Below are 15,523 nucleotides of genomic sequence, written 5' to 3'. Positions count from 1 at the left end.
GGGCGTGCCTTCAGTTCAAAGTGGCCAGTTTTTTGCTCTTATATTATTCCGTCTGCTCCATTGAGTATTTTGCTTCTTTGTTGTCTTTTTTTTTTTTTTTTTTTAAATCCACCATACATTTTCTGAGATATGGGCACTTTTCTTTAGTGCTAATTTTTACACTCTTTACCGATGGGGCATCATGGTTCACAGGGTTTTTAGACTGTTTTGCATAATGACCCTGCAAGCACCACCCCCTTGGTAATGATCCTGGCTCATAGATGTGCTTTATAGTGTGGGATATGCAAATTGCCTCTTCAGAGAGGAAAAGGACTTGAACTCTAGTGCGACCTATTGGAAGTAGCAGTCCTAGAGTTCAAGTCCTCTTCTCTTATTTTCCCAGAGGAGCATGCATAGTGTATAAGTCTCCTCACTCTGACATGCCAAGCCTGGCTTGTCACTCTACACAAGGAGAAACGTTACCTCTTAGATTATAGTGTGGGACTCACGTCTATGAGGAGGCTTTAAAAAGTCGAATAAGCGAAGGAAATCTTTGGTGCTCGGGGACTCGCGTCCTCGTTCTGACTCGTGTGGTCAACAGCATCAATAAATTAATGTCACCGCTGTTGCATCAGCACCCATGTCCCAGACTCTGTAGTAATTGGCAACATTACAAAATGGGCATTGGGCCAGGATCGTTCAGCTATGACTGATTTATCGGGGGAAAGTTTGTGGATATCATTAGCATTTACTGGCATGGCTGTTGTCAAACAAAGGCAAAGCCCAGTTTTGCTTACTTACCGCTCACAATCTGGCAGCGTCTATGCAGCCTGACATACAGGTGTGAAAAGGCTGTCACGTCACGACTCGGCTCCAACGCCTTTACCTCATTGTCCTTTATTTCCCAGATATGTATCGGATTTCACAAACACACTGCAGTCAATAAGGAAGAAGTACAAACTGGACAACGTCCCCGCCGACTCCTTTTTCTTGGAAGATTGGACGGCGTTCCAGCACTCCGTCAGGTAGAGGGCCTGGGATCTGTCGTCTCTGTATGTGATGTGTAGGCGAGGGTCAACGATGTACCAAAAAATGGTTGACGGTATCTCTACAGATCAGAAGACTTATCTGTAGGGGTCACAAGTCTTTGTGGTTGTTAAAGAGGTACTCCGATGAAAGCTAGAACTTGCCAAGAAAAAGTCCAGACTGCTTCTTCTGCCTTTCCCCGAAAATTAAAAAATGCCTGTTGAAATGTGCCGGGTTCATCTCCATCCCATCAGACACTTTATTTCTGCTTCCTACTTTTTTTTTTGCAAATATGACTCTAAAAGGAAAAATAGTTGAAGATATGCAGAATTTTGCAACCATTTTTTTTTCATTGGCTCAATCCTTCTAAAAAAAAAGTGAAGCAAAAGAGAAATAATGAATAAAATAATTAAAAATTAGTTAAATAAAATAAATCAAACAGTGGGGTCATAAAGTCACATGTTTTTATTGTAGCGGAGGTACATTTGGTTGGATATCCAAGAGAAATAAAATTGGGAAAGCCTCACCGTGTTGTGGAGATAATGGTTGATCTTATAAAGGCTGCGTCAATCGATAGACTGCTGACCATCGGGAAGTATGCAAAAAAAGAAAAAAAAATGGATCGGCAAAGAAAATATAAAATTTGGTAGGATAGCCTGAAGAAGAGAGCAGGTAAAAAGGAGGAGGGTAGAAGAAGGATCAGACTACACAAAGTTGGTTTGTAGTCTGTTACCATGGAGACACACAGTCTGTTTAGGCGCTGTAGACACATAACAATAGGACATTTGTAATCAAGGGGTAGATGTTTTGGGGAGAAACAACTTTTTTATATGGTTTTCATGTAGGAAAGGGGGACAGCACACAGCCAGAGTGAGCCGTACCTTGGACCTGAAGACATTGTTTCTTTACGTATTTTTCCCAGTCAATTATGTCATTCAGGGCCCCGATAAATATTGCAGTCATTTCTAGTGTGATGTAAGACTAAGCCGGTACACACACCACCTGCTTGTGTCCACAAAGGGATGGGACACCGTGTAATGTGTGCTGTCCGGGAGAACTTGCAGAGTCAATGTCTTGGACTTAGTCTTGAGCTTACAGTGACTAATAAGATGATAAAACTGTGTGATTTGGCAGCTTAACTTTCCTGGATTCTTACAAAACGTGTGGCCTTTATACCACATTTTATTGTAGCTTCTGACGTATCCTATCAATATAGTTTCATCATTATGGGGGTCTATGAGCTGAGACCACCACCATTGCTGGGGTGAGCACTCCTAATTGGCAGTGCATCTTGTATGCTACCTACAGCTCCATTAACCTAAATGGCTTCTTTTGACTTTAAAGATTTTTGGAATTGTCTGAATTAAATGTCAAAGCAGCAGACCAGTGCCAGAGCCCCTAACTCTATTGATCTATGGGGGTCTCGGCCTTTACAAATGGTGAGGTCATACTCCTGCAAGAATACACCCGTCCCTGCACCAAGCTGATTGGGAAAAGAGATTCTCTGGCTAAAGAAACAGCGTTCCGGGGTTCCCCCATAGTGATCACTGCATTGATGGGGGTAATCTGCCATTCTTATTCCTTCTTCTGTCATCTAGGATCATAGCCACTTGTGGAGAATTGCTGCGGCAGTGTGGCGACTTCGAGCAGCAGCTGGCGAGCCGGTAAGGAGAATCATTCGAGTTTTCCCATTTCTGTCATTTGTAAAGTATTTTTAATATTACTATTGATATAGAATAAATGTGATTTATTCTATATCAATAGTAAGATTAAATATATTTAATATTAAATAATAATTAAATTATAATACATGTGTGTGTGTATATATACAGTACAGACCAAAAGTTTGGACACACCTTCTCATTTAAAGATTTTTCTGTATTTTCATGACTTTGAAAATTGTACATTCACACTGAAGGCATCAAAACTATGAATTAACACATGTGGAATTATATACTTAGCAAAAAAGTGTGAAACAACTGAAAATATGTCTTATATTCTAGGTTTTTCAAAGTAGCCACCTTTTGCTTTGATGACTGCTTTGCACACTCTTGGCATTCTCTTGATGAGCTTCAAGAGGTAGTCACCGGAAATGGTTTTCACTTCACAGGTGTGCCCTGTCAGGTTTAATAAGTGGGATTTCTTGCCTTATAAATGGGGTTGGGACCATCAGTTGTGTTGTGCAGAAGTCAGGTGGATACACAGCTGATAGTCCTACTGAATAGACTGTTAGAATTTGTATTATGGCAAGAAAAAAGCAGCTAAGTAAAGAAAAACGAGTGGCCATCATTACTTTAAGAAATTAAGGTCAGTAAGTCCGAAAAATTGTGCAAACTTTGAAAGTGTCCCCAAGTGCAGTTGCAAAAACCATCAAGCGCCACAAAGAAACTGGCTCACATGAGGACCGCCCCAGGAAAGGAAGACCAAGAGTCACCTCTGCTTCTGAAGATAAGTTTATCCGAGTCACCAGCCTCAGAAATCGCAGGTTAACAGCAGCTCAGATTAGAGACCAGGTCAATGTCACACAGAGTTCTAGCAGCAGACACATCTCTTCAACAACTGTTAAGAGGAGACTTTGTGCAGCAGACCTTCATGGTAAAATAGCTGCTAGGAAACCACTGCTAAGGACAAGCAACAAGCAGAAGAGACTTGTTTGGGCTAAAGAACACAAGGAATGGACATTAGACCAGTGGAAATCTGTGCTTTGGTCTGATGAGTCCAAATTTGAGATCTTTGGTTCCAACCACCGTGTCTTTGTGCGACGCAGAAAAGGTGAACGGATGGACTCTACATGCCTGGTTCCCACCGTGAAGCATGGAGGAGGAGGTGTGATGGTGTGGGGGTGCTTTGCTGGTGACACTGTTGGGGATTTATTCAAAATGGAAGGCATACTGAACCAGCATGGCTACCACAGCATCTTGCAGCGGCATGCTATTCCATCCGGTTTGAGTTTAGTTGGACCATCATTTATTTTTCAACAGGACAATGACCCCAAACACACATCTAGGCTGTGTAAGGGCTATTTGACCAAGAGGGAGAGTGATGGGGTGCTACGCCAGATGACCTGGCCTCCACAGTCACCAGACCTGAACCCAATCGAGATGGTTTGGGGTGAGCTGGACCGCAGAGTGAAGGCAAAAGGGCCAACAAGTGCTAAGCATCTCTGGGAACTCCAAGATTGTTGGAAGACCATTTCCAGTGACTACCTCTTGAAGCTCATCAAGAGAATGCCAAGAGTCTGCAAAGCAGTCATCAAAGCAAAAGGTGGCTACTTTGAAGAACCTAGAATATGCGACATATTTTCAGTTGTTTCACACTTTTTTGTTAAGTATATAATTCCACATGTGGTAATTCATAGTTTTGATGCCTTCAGTGTGAATGTACAATTTTCATAGTCATGAAAATACAGAAAAATCTTTAAATGAGAAGGTGTGTCCAAACTTTTGGTCTGTACTGTATATATATATTATAATATAAATAATATTATTTACATTATTGATCCCCTCTCTTCATTAGTTAGAAATGTGAAGGGTTACAAGCCTGAACACACATGGCTCCTTGTTTCCCGTCATATCAATGTCAGATGTCAATATTTCCCCTGCTGTTTGAGAACGAAAGTGGTGTCCTCGTGGTACTGTGCCAGCCTTGTGCGTACCCGTTCTGTTTGTTCCTGCCTTACTTTCCTGTTTGTCACAAATCAGACACCATTGTCAGCCTTAATCCGCCACTTCGGAAAGGTGTGATGCTGTTTGGTATTTTCAAACTCTTACTTACAAATGACCGGTAAGTGTAGCCCCGGTATATACATTCTGGAAGGCAGGATCGTTCCAGTAGTATAAACCAGACGTACATTATGGATGGAATGAAGTTTTTCGCAGGTGCAACGCCACTCCATATCTCGCCTGGTCTTACAACTTGGTCCTAGTCACTTGAACAGGGTTGAGCTGCAATACAAGACACATCCCATAAACAAGAGTGGTGCTGGTTCTGTCTAATTCTGACAACCCAAAGAGTGCCCAAATTATCAGACTGTCTGGATTATTGGATGCCAGATTAAAAGATTTTTACATAATTATTATTATTATTTATAATTTGATGTATTATTAATATTTATTATTATTATTATGTTTTAAAGAGACTTATCATTTCTCCTAATTCCTGACCAAATTATAGTTCTGAAGTTCCTTTTCTTAGAACCCTGTATTGTGCTGTTCTTCTTTTATTCCACCTGGAAATGTATAATAATAGTATAATAAATTGACAAATGAGGGTTACCATTCCCACTGTGAGTCCCTATGTATTCTTACACAGTCTGCGCTGATTGGATAATGTTAGACTCTGGAGGGACACGCACCTTTGACAAGAAACCTAACACTGTTCTCAATTTTTTTTTTTTACATTTTCCACAAGGAATAACAGAGGAACAACACTTTGCTGAGTTTTAATGAGTTAAAGGGGTTTTCCCATCTCCCAAGATCCTATCCCAATATGTAGTAGGTGTAATAACAATAATATTAGCAAATACCTCCAATTAGAAATCTAGTATAGTTCTTTTGATTAGCCCATGTGCAGAGCATTGCAGTAGCTTAGGTATCCATGGTTACGACCACTAGCAACTAACTGTTACTATGAGTGATTGTAACCATGGATACCGAAGCTACTGCAGTGCCCTGCATATGGTCTAATCAGAAGAACTAGGCTGCATTTCTAATTGGAGGTATTTGCTAATATTATTATTATTACACATACTACATATTGGGATAGGATGCTGGAGATGGGAATACCCCCTTAAACCCTTCACAATGTATCCACACGTCATAGGTCGTGTTCCTGCACTTTATGCGGGCTCCGGCGCTGAGCCCGTATTTTTCCCGGCACATGACAGCTTGTCTGTACAGCTGTCATGTGACCCTAACAGCCACAGGTGGAATCCCGATCCAGCCGCTGCTATTAACATGTTAAATGCCGCTGTAAAACTCCGACAGCAACATGTAACATGGCCGCATCGGAAGCGCGTCATAAGACCCGCCTATCAGCGCGCCCGTCACATGATCGCAGGTCGTCATGTCATCAGTTGGCATTACAACCCAGGGTCTGCAGGAGACCCCTGTGGTTGTCATAACTGATCTGCTATGAGCGCTGCCCAGCGGTCGGCGTTCGTAGCAGATGAGCATTTTTGTTACATATAGCAGGGCTGAAGCCTTCCTAAGTGTAACACAGGGGATCAGATGATCGCAGCTGCTGGTCTCCTAAGGAGACTATTGAAGCAAGTAAAAAGTAGAAAAAAAAGTTTTTTAAAAAAAATAAAAGTTCAAATCTCCCTCTTTTCGCCCCATTTAAAATAAAACAAAAAATATATATGCACATATTTGGTATTGCCGCGTTCAGAATCGCCTGATCTATCAATATATAAAAAAATTATTCCAATTGGGAAACGACGTAACGAGAAAAAAATCAAAATGACAGAATTACGTTATTTTGGTCTCCCCAACATTGCAAGAAAATGCAATAATAGGAGATCAAAAGATCGTATCTATCCCTAAACTGTCAAAAAATAAGCCCTCACCTAGCCCCAGATCCCAAAAAAATGGAGACGCTACAGATCTTGTAAAATGGCGCCATTTTTTATTTTTTTTTTTTTTTTACAAACTTTGGATTTTTTTTCACCACTTAATAAAAAGAACCTATACATGTTTGGTATCTGCAAACTTGTAATGACCCGCGGAGTCATAATGGCAGGTCAGTTTTAGCATTTAGTGAACACAGTAAAAAAAAAAAAAAACTAGTGTGGAATTGCACTTTTTTTGCATTTTGATTGCACTTGGATTTTTTTCCCGTTTCCAGTTCACGCTATGTTAAAACCTATGGTGTCGTTCAAAAGTATAACTCGTCCCGCAGAAAAACAAGCCCTCCCATGGCCATAGTGGCGGAAAAATAAAAAGAAATATGTCTCTGGGAAGAAGAGGAGCAAAATCCGAAAACGGAAAAACCCAAGGTCGTGAAGGGGTTATGGTACGCTTCTGATGCGAGGAGGGGGGAATTCAGTGCTAGGTTACCTTTACGTACAGTCTTACGCTGCCCTGTGTTGGATTATCAGGCTTTCTGGACTTTTGGGTGCTGGATAATTGAATATTTACATATAATTATTATTGCAATTATTTCAGGATCCTGTCCACAGCTGGAAAGTACCTGTGCGAGTCCTACAGCCCCCGTAGCCTCACCGGCATGCAGGAGGCAACCTCCACCGAGCGCAAGAGTTGCAAAAACCCCTGGCAGGAATACAACTACCTCCTGAAGGGGGGCCCAGCCGAATATGCCAGTCTGATGGAGACCTTGTACATGTTGAAGGTGAGTTCCCACCTTGTGAACACAACTTTTGATTGCCGTTTACGCACCACTGAGATGAAAGTTGATACTCGCTGAGGACAATGTTTCCCTCATCAGCGACCTTATGTAATAAGTGTTATCATAGGCTCCGCTCCGCCAGTGTTTGCTCTTCTGAAATCCATCCTTGTTCAACAATCAAACTGATTATATTTTCTCCGTCTTCAGATTTTGCATATCTCCACATCGCTTTTTTTTCTCCTCTGCTGTCAGTCATATCAGTTTTTGTCTAAAATAAAGGGCATTAAACCTAAAGGGGGGATTTACCCCCAACCCCCTACACTAGATTTATGGTCACAAAAAGATGCAAATTATGGTTCACCCAATACCTATAAGTTTTTTGTTGTAAGTAAGCTGCTGACAGACAGTTCTGCCAGTGTCTTTGTTCTTTAGGAAATAATCTTACGTTTTAGGTTAACATGCCCGATCCTTCTCTCCCCTGACATAACTTAGGGGCCCCATACACATCACACATTAACTGGCTTCAACCCAATGTGTATAAGAGCCTTTAGGCTCAAGGCTTTCCCTATGTAACTGTCTTTATATTGCCCAGAGCTGCATTCACAGTTCTGCTTTTGGAATTCGTTCACGGTCCACCCTCATTGCAACCAGTGCTTTTTGTATAATCTTATGTAATAATAGTTTACAGTCATTTTGGGAAATTATTTTTTTTTTTAAATTAACGCATATCATGAGTGCCTGATCTGTACAGACACTGAACCAGCAGTGCATGCAGAAAATGGGCAGCTCAGAATCGGCATTTCAGCTTTAGGTGAGACTAGACCATATATAAAATAATGCAACTCAGGATCAGTGCAACATAAGGAAAGCAAAGTATTGAAAAATAGTTGTGGACCTCACCACTCTATGTGCCAGTATGTAGAGGGAGAGCTGCCATGTAACACTGGCGCCCCATATGGCAATCCAGCCGGTAATTGCATTATATGGTCACACACTTAAAGGGATATTCCCATCTCCAAGATCCTATCCCAATATTTAGTAGGTGTAGTAATAATATTAGCAAACACCTCCAATTAGAAATGTAGCAATCGCTCTGATTCGCGATGTCACTTACCCCATGTACAGGGCATCGCAGTAGCATAGATATCCATGGTTATGACCATTAACAACTGACTGTCACTATATGAGTGGTCATAACCACGTAGTAGGTGTAATAATAATATGAGCAAATACCTCAAATTAGAATTGTAGTGTAGTTCTCCTGATAATCTCGGTTGCTTTCCCCATGTGCAGGGCATTGCAGTAGCTTAGGTATCCATAATTACGACCACTCATATAGTGACAGTTGTTTGTGGTCGTAACCATGGATACCTAAGCTACTGTGTTGCCCTGCACATGGGATAAAAAAACATAGCGAATAAGAAGAACTATCCTACTTTTTTTCATTGGAGTTAATTGCTCATATTTATAATAATAATAATAATTATTATTATTATTACATCTACTACATATTGGGATAGGATCTTGGAGATGGGAATAACCATTTACCACTACCTTTTTCAGGCCCCTTGTATACATCCTTTCTTTGCCTTGATTTGACCCAATAGTGGCATAGCCATTACCATATACCCCAAAATATCAGCATCCTAATTGGCAGTGATTACCAGGTGAATCAGCCCCACATGGTATAAAAACAAAGAAATTTGTGCAATTGTTCCTGTGCTTTCCGCCAACCTCAAGTTTAGGAACTGATTGTTCTGTTCAGGGCCGTTACACTTGTGGCCGTCATCCATAGCAGCACCGCCACTGATCTGCCTGGCACAGTCCCCGCTGTTTCCGCTCTTGCCATACTTCTGCTGCCTGTACTTGACATACAATAGGGCAATGTTCCCAGGGTGTCGTCTTCTTCAATCAGCAGTGTCTTTACAACAGCTTTGTTTTGTGTACTTACAAGATTAAGGAAAAAAGAAAAGTATTAACAGCAGAGGAACATGTAAAGCTCATCTCTGGTACATGAGAACCAGCCATGCCCAACTATAGTGGAAATCCACTGATGATCTGATGGATACTGCTGCTTAGACTGACTTATTACGTATCGCCATTGACATGAAAGACTCTAAAAGAGAGGGATAACCTCTTTAAATTGATTGTGCCCCTTTTCATAGTCCTTTAGTGATATTAGTTACTACAAGGAGGATCTAGAATATCCATCATTATTTGATTGGTGGGGGGGCTGACTGCTGAAACCCCCATAGCACTTAATAAGATTCAATAGGACTCAATGACCCAAGCAGATTTTTTTTTTTATTTTCAGCTACCAACCCAACTGTGTGTTATATTGTGGCTGAGATGTCATTCTGAACACAATACCAAATCTATGTTGGAGAAAAGAACTTGATTCCTTCAATTTAGGCATCATTAGGGGTCCCAGTGGATTAATCTCCCATGATCTACTGAGCCTCGTCCCACCCGGTTGAGCAGGAGAATGAATGGTTGGGTGGTCTTTGACTTGAATGGAGAGCAGAAGCCATAAGCACAGTCACCTCTCTATCCAGCCCACCCCTGCCCGAGATGGCTGCCTTATACAGCACGATGGGGTATGACTGTTCCCCCCGATGGGTTGGGGTCCGCCACATCTATTAGGAATGTATGGATTTTTCTGCAGATATAGACTGACTGTCTTACTGCATTATGCTGCGTGTAGATATGTCACTTTTTGAAGTGGTAAGTCCCATTTCTCGCAGTGACCTTTTTATTTTTCCCTATTTATACCTTCTATATTTTGTGTCCGGATAGTTGTGATCTCGGTTGTGATACCTTTTATGTCTTGTGTATCCAGGAGAAAGGAGCAGTCAATGCTAACCTTCTGGCCTCTGCCCGCGCTGACCTCACACGCCAGAACCAGGTAGCTCATCAACTCGCCTTTGACTCTGTCTTCCTAAGGATAAAACAGCAACTTCTCCTCATGCCCAAAATGGAGGTGAGTTGTCATTTCTACTTTTCCTTTACTTAAAGGGGCAGATTAAAGAGTGGGAATCAATCATGGTAAAAGAAGAAGGGAAGCCATAATCGACCCCCTTCCACACACCAATGCTGCTGCTACACCCATCTCTGACCATCAGGTTTTTTGTCCTGAGGAAGAAGTTTGTAATACTTCGAAACGCGTTGACGAAAAAAAAAAAAAAGAAAGTGCAAACCCACTTGTGTGGACTTGGATTTAGAATTTCGATTACCAGCAGTGCGGATTATCCACAATTTTCCTTTCCTGAGATCGGAAGCGATGAGATCCCGACCACCAGTTACCTGACCCTCCGGCCAATCAGTGGTAAAGTCACTGGTGGTCATGACGTCATCATTTCTAGTCTACCAAAACCTTTGGAGTGGGGGTAAATTCTGGTGGTAAGTTTTCCTCCTTTTTTTCTTTTACAAAGGTGGTTTCCCACTGTTAGTTTGAAAAATGCATTTGAGTGCCACCACTCCTTCCTGGCTGCTAGAAGCATTGTCTAGATGGCCGCTGGGACTTGTACTGCCCGGTTTCTGGACTACTTTGTAAAGTTCCTGTATATCTGTGAGGACCACTTAGCACCTTTTACTTTTTATTCCCTTTGAGGACTGTCAGCCACTTACCCAGGAGGGATCATCTCGGTTGTCAGTGCTTTATATCTGATCTTCTGCATTGTATTTTATTATCAGAGTTGGGGATACGAAGACCACGGTGAAACATTGACTGAAGACTTGCCGACATTCAGCCTCACTCCTCTCGAGTACATCAGTAATGTAAGTGAGTGACAGCCAACGTCAGGTGCATCCTCAGATATTCAGAAAGCCAAGTGACAACCAATAGTGCTACAATCGCTGCTTCCACAAGAGTTGTCACCCAGCTTTTCCTGACCCTGAATAGTTCTGTAGGAATATTTTCAATGCTTACATATTTGAACTGTAATGTCACCTTTGCATTTTTAGATCGGTCAGTACCTCATGTCTCTTCCTCTGCATCTCGAGCCCTTTGTAACCCCTGAAGATTCGGCGCTGGAACTGGCTTTGCATGCTGGGAAATTGCCTTATCCTCCCGAACAAGGTGGGTCTACAGCCATCTGTCTGTAGGACTTTAGCCACGCTGGAAGCATCGATCACTTGCTTGATTTATAGGTCAACTCCACCTTTGCCTATTCACCTGTTAATGCCAGTTTACTGCCAACGTTATTAAGTTGATGTTTATAAAGGCTTCCATATATTATACACCCAGTAAACATGCAAAGCACTGCCAAATATTAACACTTCTCAGACCTACAAGAATGGCCATCAATCTAGGGTCATTATGTTTGCCCATAAGCTATAGAAGCAATGGCCGATTTCTATCGCTTTTTGTGTACTTTGCAGGGGAAGAGACTCCAGAACTGGACAACATGGCTGATTACTGGCTGGGATCACTAGCCAGAGCCACCATGCAGACGTACTGCGATGTCATCCTACAGATTCCAGTTCTCACTCCACACTCCAGCAAGCAGCTTGCAACTGATATAGGTGAGAGATGGCTATTCATTATGTATTATAGAGGACAGGTATTTTATGTGATGACTGCAGGATGTTGTCTTGGATGGTATTGATTGCGATGGAGCACCATTGATCATGAGATTCTTTCCTCTTGTTCAGTTGTGATTGCTTCTGATCCAACAGTACTGTCCATCTACTTTTAATATGTCCTATGTTCTCCAATCCGCAAAGTGACTACACGTAGAGTATTTGACTATGTAGTATAGCTTCATCTAATAGAGTTGATCAAAAAGATTTGCTGAAACCTGGTCCAACGGCCACATCATTAGTCTGTGGCTGCTGGACCAAAGCCCTGCAAACCTCCTCCTACCTACTGGCATCCCCGGTGCCTTTTCTGATTAGTAGGCCGTCGCAACGTCATGCATGATGTCGTGCAGGACATACTAAACGGAAAAGATCTCTGGGATGCCGCCAGGTAGGAGAAGAAAAACGCTGGAGAAACAATATAAAGCACAATAGGGTCTCATCCGATGATGGATTAAAGTAAGGTGCATGAATGTGCCCACCTGATAGGGTTGTGTCAAACACAACCACTATAATAGCTCAAAAGTGTCAGCTGCTGCAAGCCCACAGAGGAGATCCGATAAAAACAGGAATGGAAAGTAATGGGTTAACGGATTTGCCGATGATAACCAATGGACGAATCCAGGAGACCGAAGAATATTTAATGTGGTTTATTATCAACGCATTTTGAAGTCATCCGACTTCTTCATCAGGACAAACCACAAGAACCTTCATCAGGCCAAACTACAAGAACCTTCATCAGGCCTAATTATAAGTACCTTCATCAGGACAAACCTCAAATACCTTCATCAAGATACACTATAAGTACTTGTGGTTTGTCCTGATGAAGAGGTTGGATGACCTCGAAAGTCGTTGATAATAAACCACGTAGAATATTCTGGAACCCGGCACGTATTTTCATCTCTGGTGGTCTTGTAACGCTATCCAAAAATGCTGGACAAATGTCCTCAAGGTTGTTTCGCAAGTTCTTAAGATTAATTTACCTGTTTTACCAGAAATATGTCTGCTCCACCTGTTTCCAGGTGACCTCTCCCGAAAATAAATCTCTTTGCTAAGACATCTCTTAGCTTCTGCTAGATTGTTAATACCCACAATGTGGAAATCAAATCAACCCCCCACCTTAGACCAATGGGAACAGAAGGTGGAGTAGATATATAGATTAGAAGAACAGCCTGGGAGCTTAGGAAACACTCTCTTCACGGAGATATGGTCCCCCCGACGCCTTTTCAAAAATTCTCTTAACTGAAATATACTGTAACTGTTACTTTCCTCCGCCAATTAGAGACAAAGTTAAAAGCCATATGTCTAATTATAAGAATATTTATACTACTAGGAAATAATATCGCGTGGATTAGACTCACGTACTGATACAAAAGATAACTCACTGATTAACCCATTTTCTAATATTTAAATCCAACCCACCCAACATAATCTGAAAACCTAAATATTCTGTTTTAACCTATCCTCCCTTCTACTTCCATGCCTTCCCCCTTGTTCACCCCCACCCCTTATCCTACCCCCCATCTTTTCTTTTTGTTTTTCGACACACCTATTTATACATTATTATAAATGAGTAATAATCAGTTGTTAAAATCTCTGTTGTGTATAACTGTGCTCTATATTGATACTTGAAAGGTGTCGTTCTTTTCTTAGAAGGCTTTACTTAATACTGTATCGCGTTGTGTACTTTTACCTTTTTGAAAAATTAATAAAAAAGATTTTAAAAAGAAAAAAGAATATTCTTCGGCCTCCTGGATTCCTCCATTGTTTATCGTCATCAGCTCTGTTATCACACTACTGCTTTTACCAGGAAGGAGAAGGTTCACGTGGCTCTGGTCCAGCTGCCACAGGCTCTCGATGTGGTTGTCGGACCAGGGTCCAGTGACACTCTTTGATCATCTCTGTAATCTATCCTTGTTTTATATTGTCTTCTTAGATTATTTGATCAATGTCATGGATGCACTTGGTCTGCAGCCCACCCGCACTTTACATACCATTGTCTCTCTGATGAAGACCAAACCTGAAGACTTCAGACAAGCGGCAAAACCCTTACCCAGGAAAATCTCCTCCTCCATTGCAGCAATGAGAACCATTGAGTACTAATCTACCTGTAGTATTGCCATTCTTCACATTGGGCTTTCTGGTGTCAGATCAGAATCTGCTCATGGGAATTTCAAGAAGGATCTAACAAGGTCTGTATTCAGGACAGATACTCATAAAGTTAATAGTCTGCGGGGGCGTAACATGTCTTTGTAATATGTGAAATCCTGTAAACTTTACTGCCAAATATAAAGAAAAATGAATATATTTATTAGAACCTGTCTGGAGTTCTAATTCTTTTTATAGAAAACTTTAATATGTTTTGAAAGTGTTTTTACCAAAGGCACCTGAGTGACTTTCTAACTTATGTAACAGCCGCGCACACCTCCCCCGTAACCTCCTCAACCTCTGGTGTGCTGTAAAATATAATTGGCTGTAACATTTGTAGGATGTTCTGGTGACATGATGGTAACTGTAATGACATCATATAGGATATTAAAGTTGTTTTACATTTGATTTTTTTTTAAGTCAGTCTGAAGATTGGTGCCACTGTCAGAAGCTGCCATCCGCCACAGACACCTGCTGTCACCAGTGAGTGCATGAGTTTGCTGTAACACAGAAGTGTTACCTGCAAGTTTTGCACTGATTTGCCCCTGCAGGTAGTCTAGGATGCCAGGGCACAGGCTAATGGACCATGTACACTGGCCACTCACAGGCAAGTAACGAGTGTCAGTCGACTATATTCAAGCCGTTTTTACCCTTTCCTTTGTTCTGCCCCATGGTTCAATTGATCAGCAAGGATCCCTGGCTCTCCCCTCCGATCCACAGTGCTTCTGTCATTATTTTGGGTTTGAACCCTTGAGATGGTGTTTTGTGGTCGGCTTCTCTTTTCGCCAAGTCACAACAGACACACCTTTTTTCTGGGTGTTTTAGGTTCTATTATTCTTGCTGCAGTCTGTTTAGCATAACACATGTGTTTTCATTTGTCTGTCCTATCACCTTTCGGGTGCGGCTTTATATTCTTTTTCCCGGGTGGCATTTCCTGCTGGTGATAGTTTTCATTTGGATGTTCTGCCTGTAAGTTAGAGCCAGTCAGAGAAAATTCCAGCTAGAGTTCATCTCTTTGCGGTATTTATTCTTAACTTTGCACCTACCTTCGGTTTGTTGTTAGGATGTTAGGAAGTAGGCGACGTATAATTTTACAGTTTGTACTCTTTACTTTTTTTCATGGTTTACTTTACTCACTCTGGGATCTTTTTTTTTTTTTTTTTTTTTTTTTTTTTAGCACACTTTCCCTTCTGTAGGTAATTTTCACTCTGACCTGCCCTCCCGTTCTTTATGAGGAATGTGAAGCAACTCAACCTTTTAGGCAGTTTAGGTCCGAGTTGCCATCTTCTTGTCTGTAGTTAGGGCTATCTCAGCTCACACAGAAACCATTAGGGACTGTGGGTCTGGATCTCTAGTCTGTACGGGAATCGGCAGGGCCAGTTGTAGTTTTTAGTTTGTTACCTAATTTCCCGAGTGAGTTGCTACATAAGCATAACAGCTTCATATC

At 41.6% G+C, this 15,523-nt stretch overlaps 1 protein-coding gene across 1 annotated transcript in view; it reads left to right on the top strand.

The window, feature by feature from the left end:
* Positions 1 to 14,245, top strand: part of COG7 (component of oligomeric golgi complex 7) — a 43,025-nt gene extending 28,780 nt beyond the window's left edge. Inside the window, exons 11-18 of the mRNA XM_073648161.1 lie at positions 888 to 1,004; positions 2,604 to 2,669; positions 7,170 to 7,353; positions 10,190 to 10,330; positions 11,044 to 11,127; positions 11,314 to 11,428; positions 11,731 to 11,874; positions 13,865 to 14,245. Coding sequence (XP_073504262.1) covers positions 888 to 1,004; positions 2,604 to 2,669; positions 7,170 to 7,353; positions 10,190 to 10,330; positions 11,044 to 11,127; positions 11,314 to 11,428; positions 11,731 to 11,874; positions 13,865 to 14,031 — 1,018 coding nt within the window. The 3' untranslated portion in view covers positions 14,032 to 14,245. The remainder of the gene's footprint in view (positions 1 to 887; positions 1,005 to 2,603; positions 2,670 to 7,169; positions 7,354 to 10,189; positions 10,331 to 11,043; positions 11,128 to 11,313; positions 11,429 to 11,730; positions 11,875 to 13,864) is intronic.
* Positions 14,246 to 15,523: the final 1,278 nt, after the last annotated feature.

Source organism: Phyllobates terribilis, unplaced genomic scaffold (genome assembly GCF_046119375.1).
Source record: "Phyllobates terribilis strain yellow unplaced genomic scaffold, ASM4611937v1 Scaffold_9__5_contigs__length_417890890, whole genome shotgun sequence".
NCBI classification, from domain to species: Eukaryota; Metazoa; Chordata; class Amphibia; order Anura; family Dendrobatidae; genus Phyllobates; species Phyllobates terribilis.
This window is presented reverse-complemented; position numbering and strand designations above follow the sequence as displayed.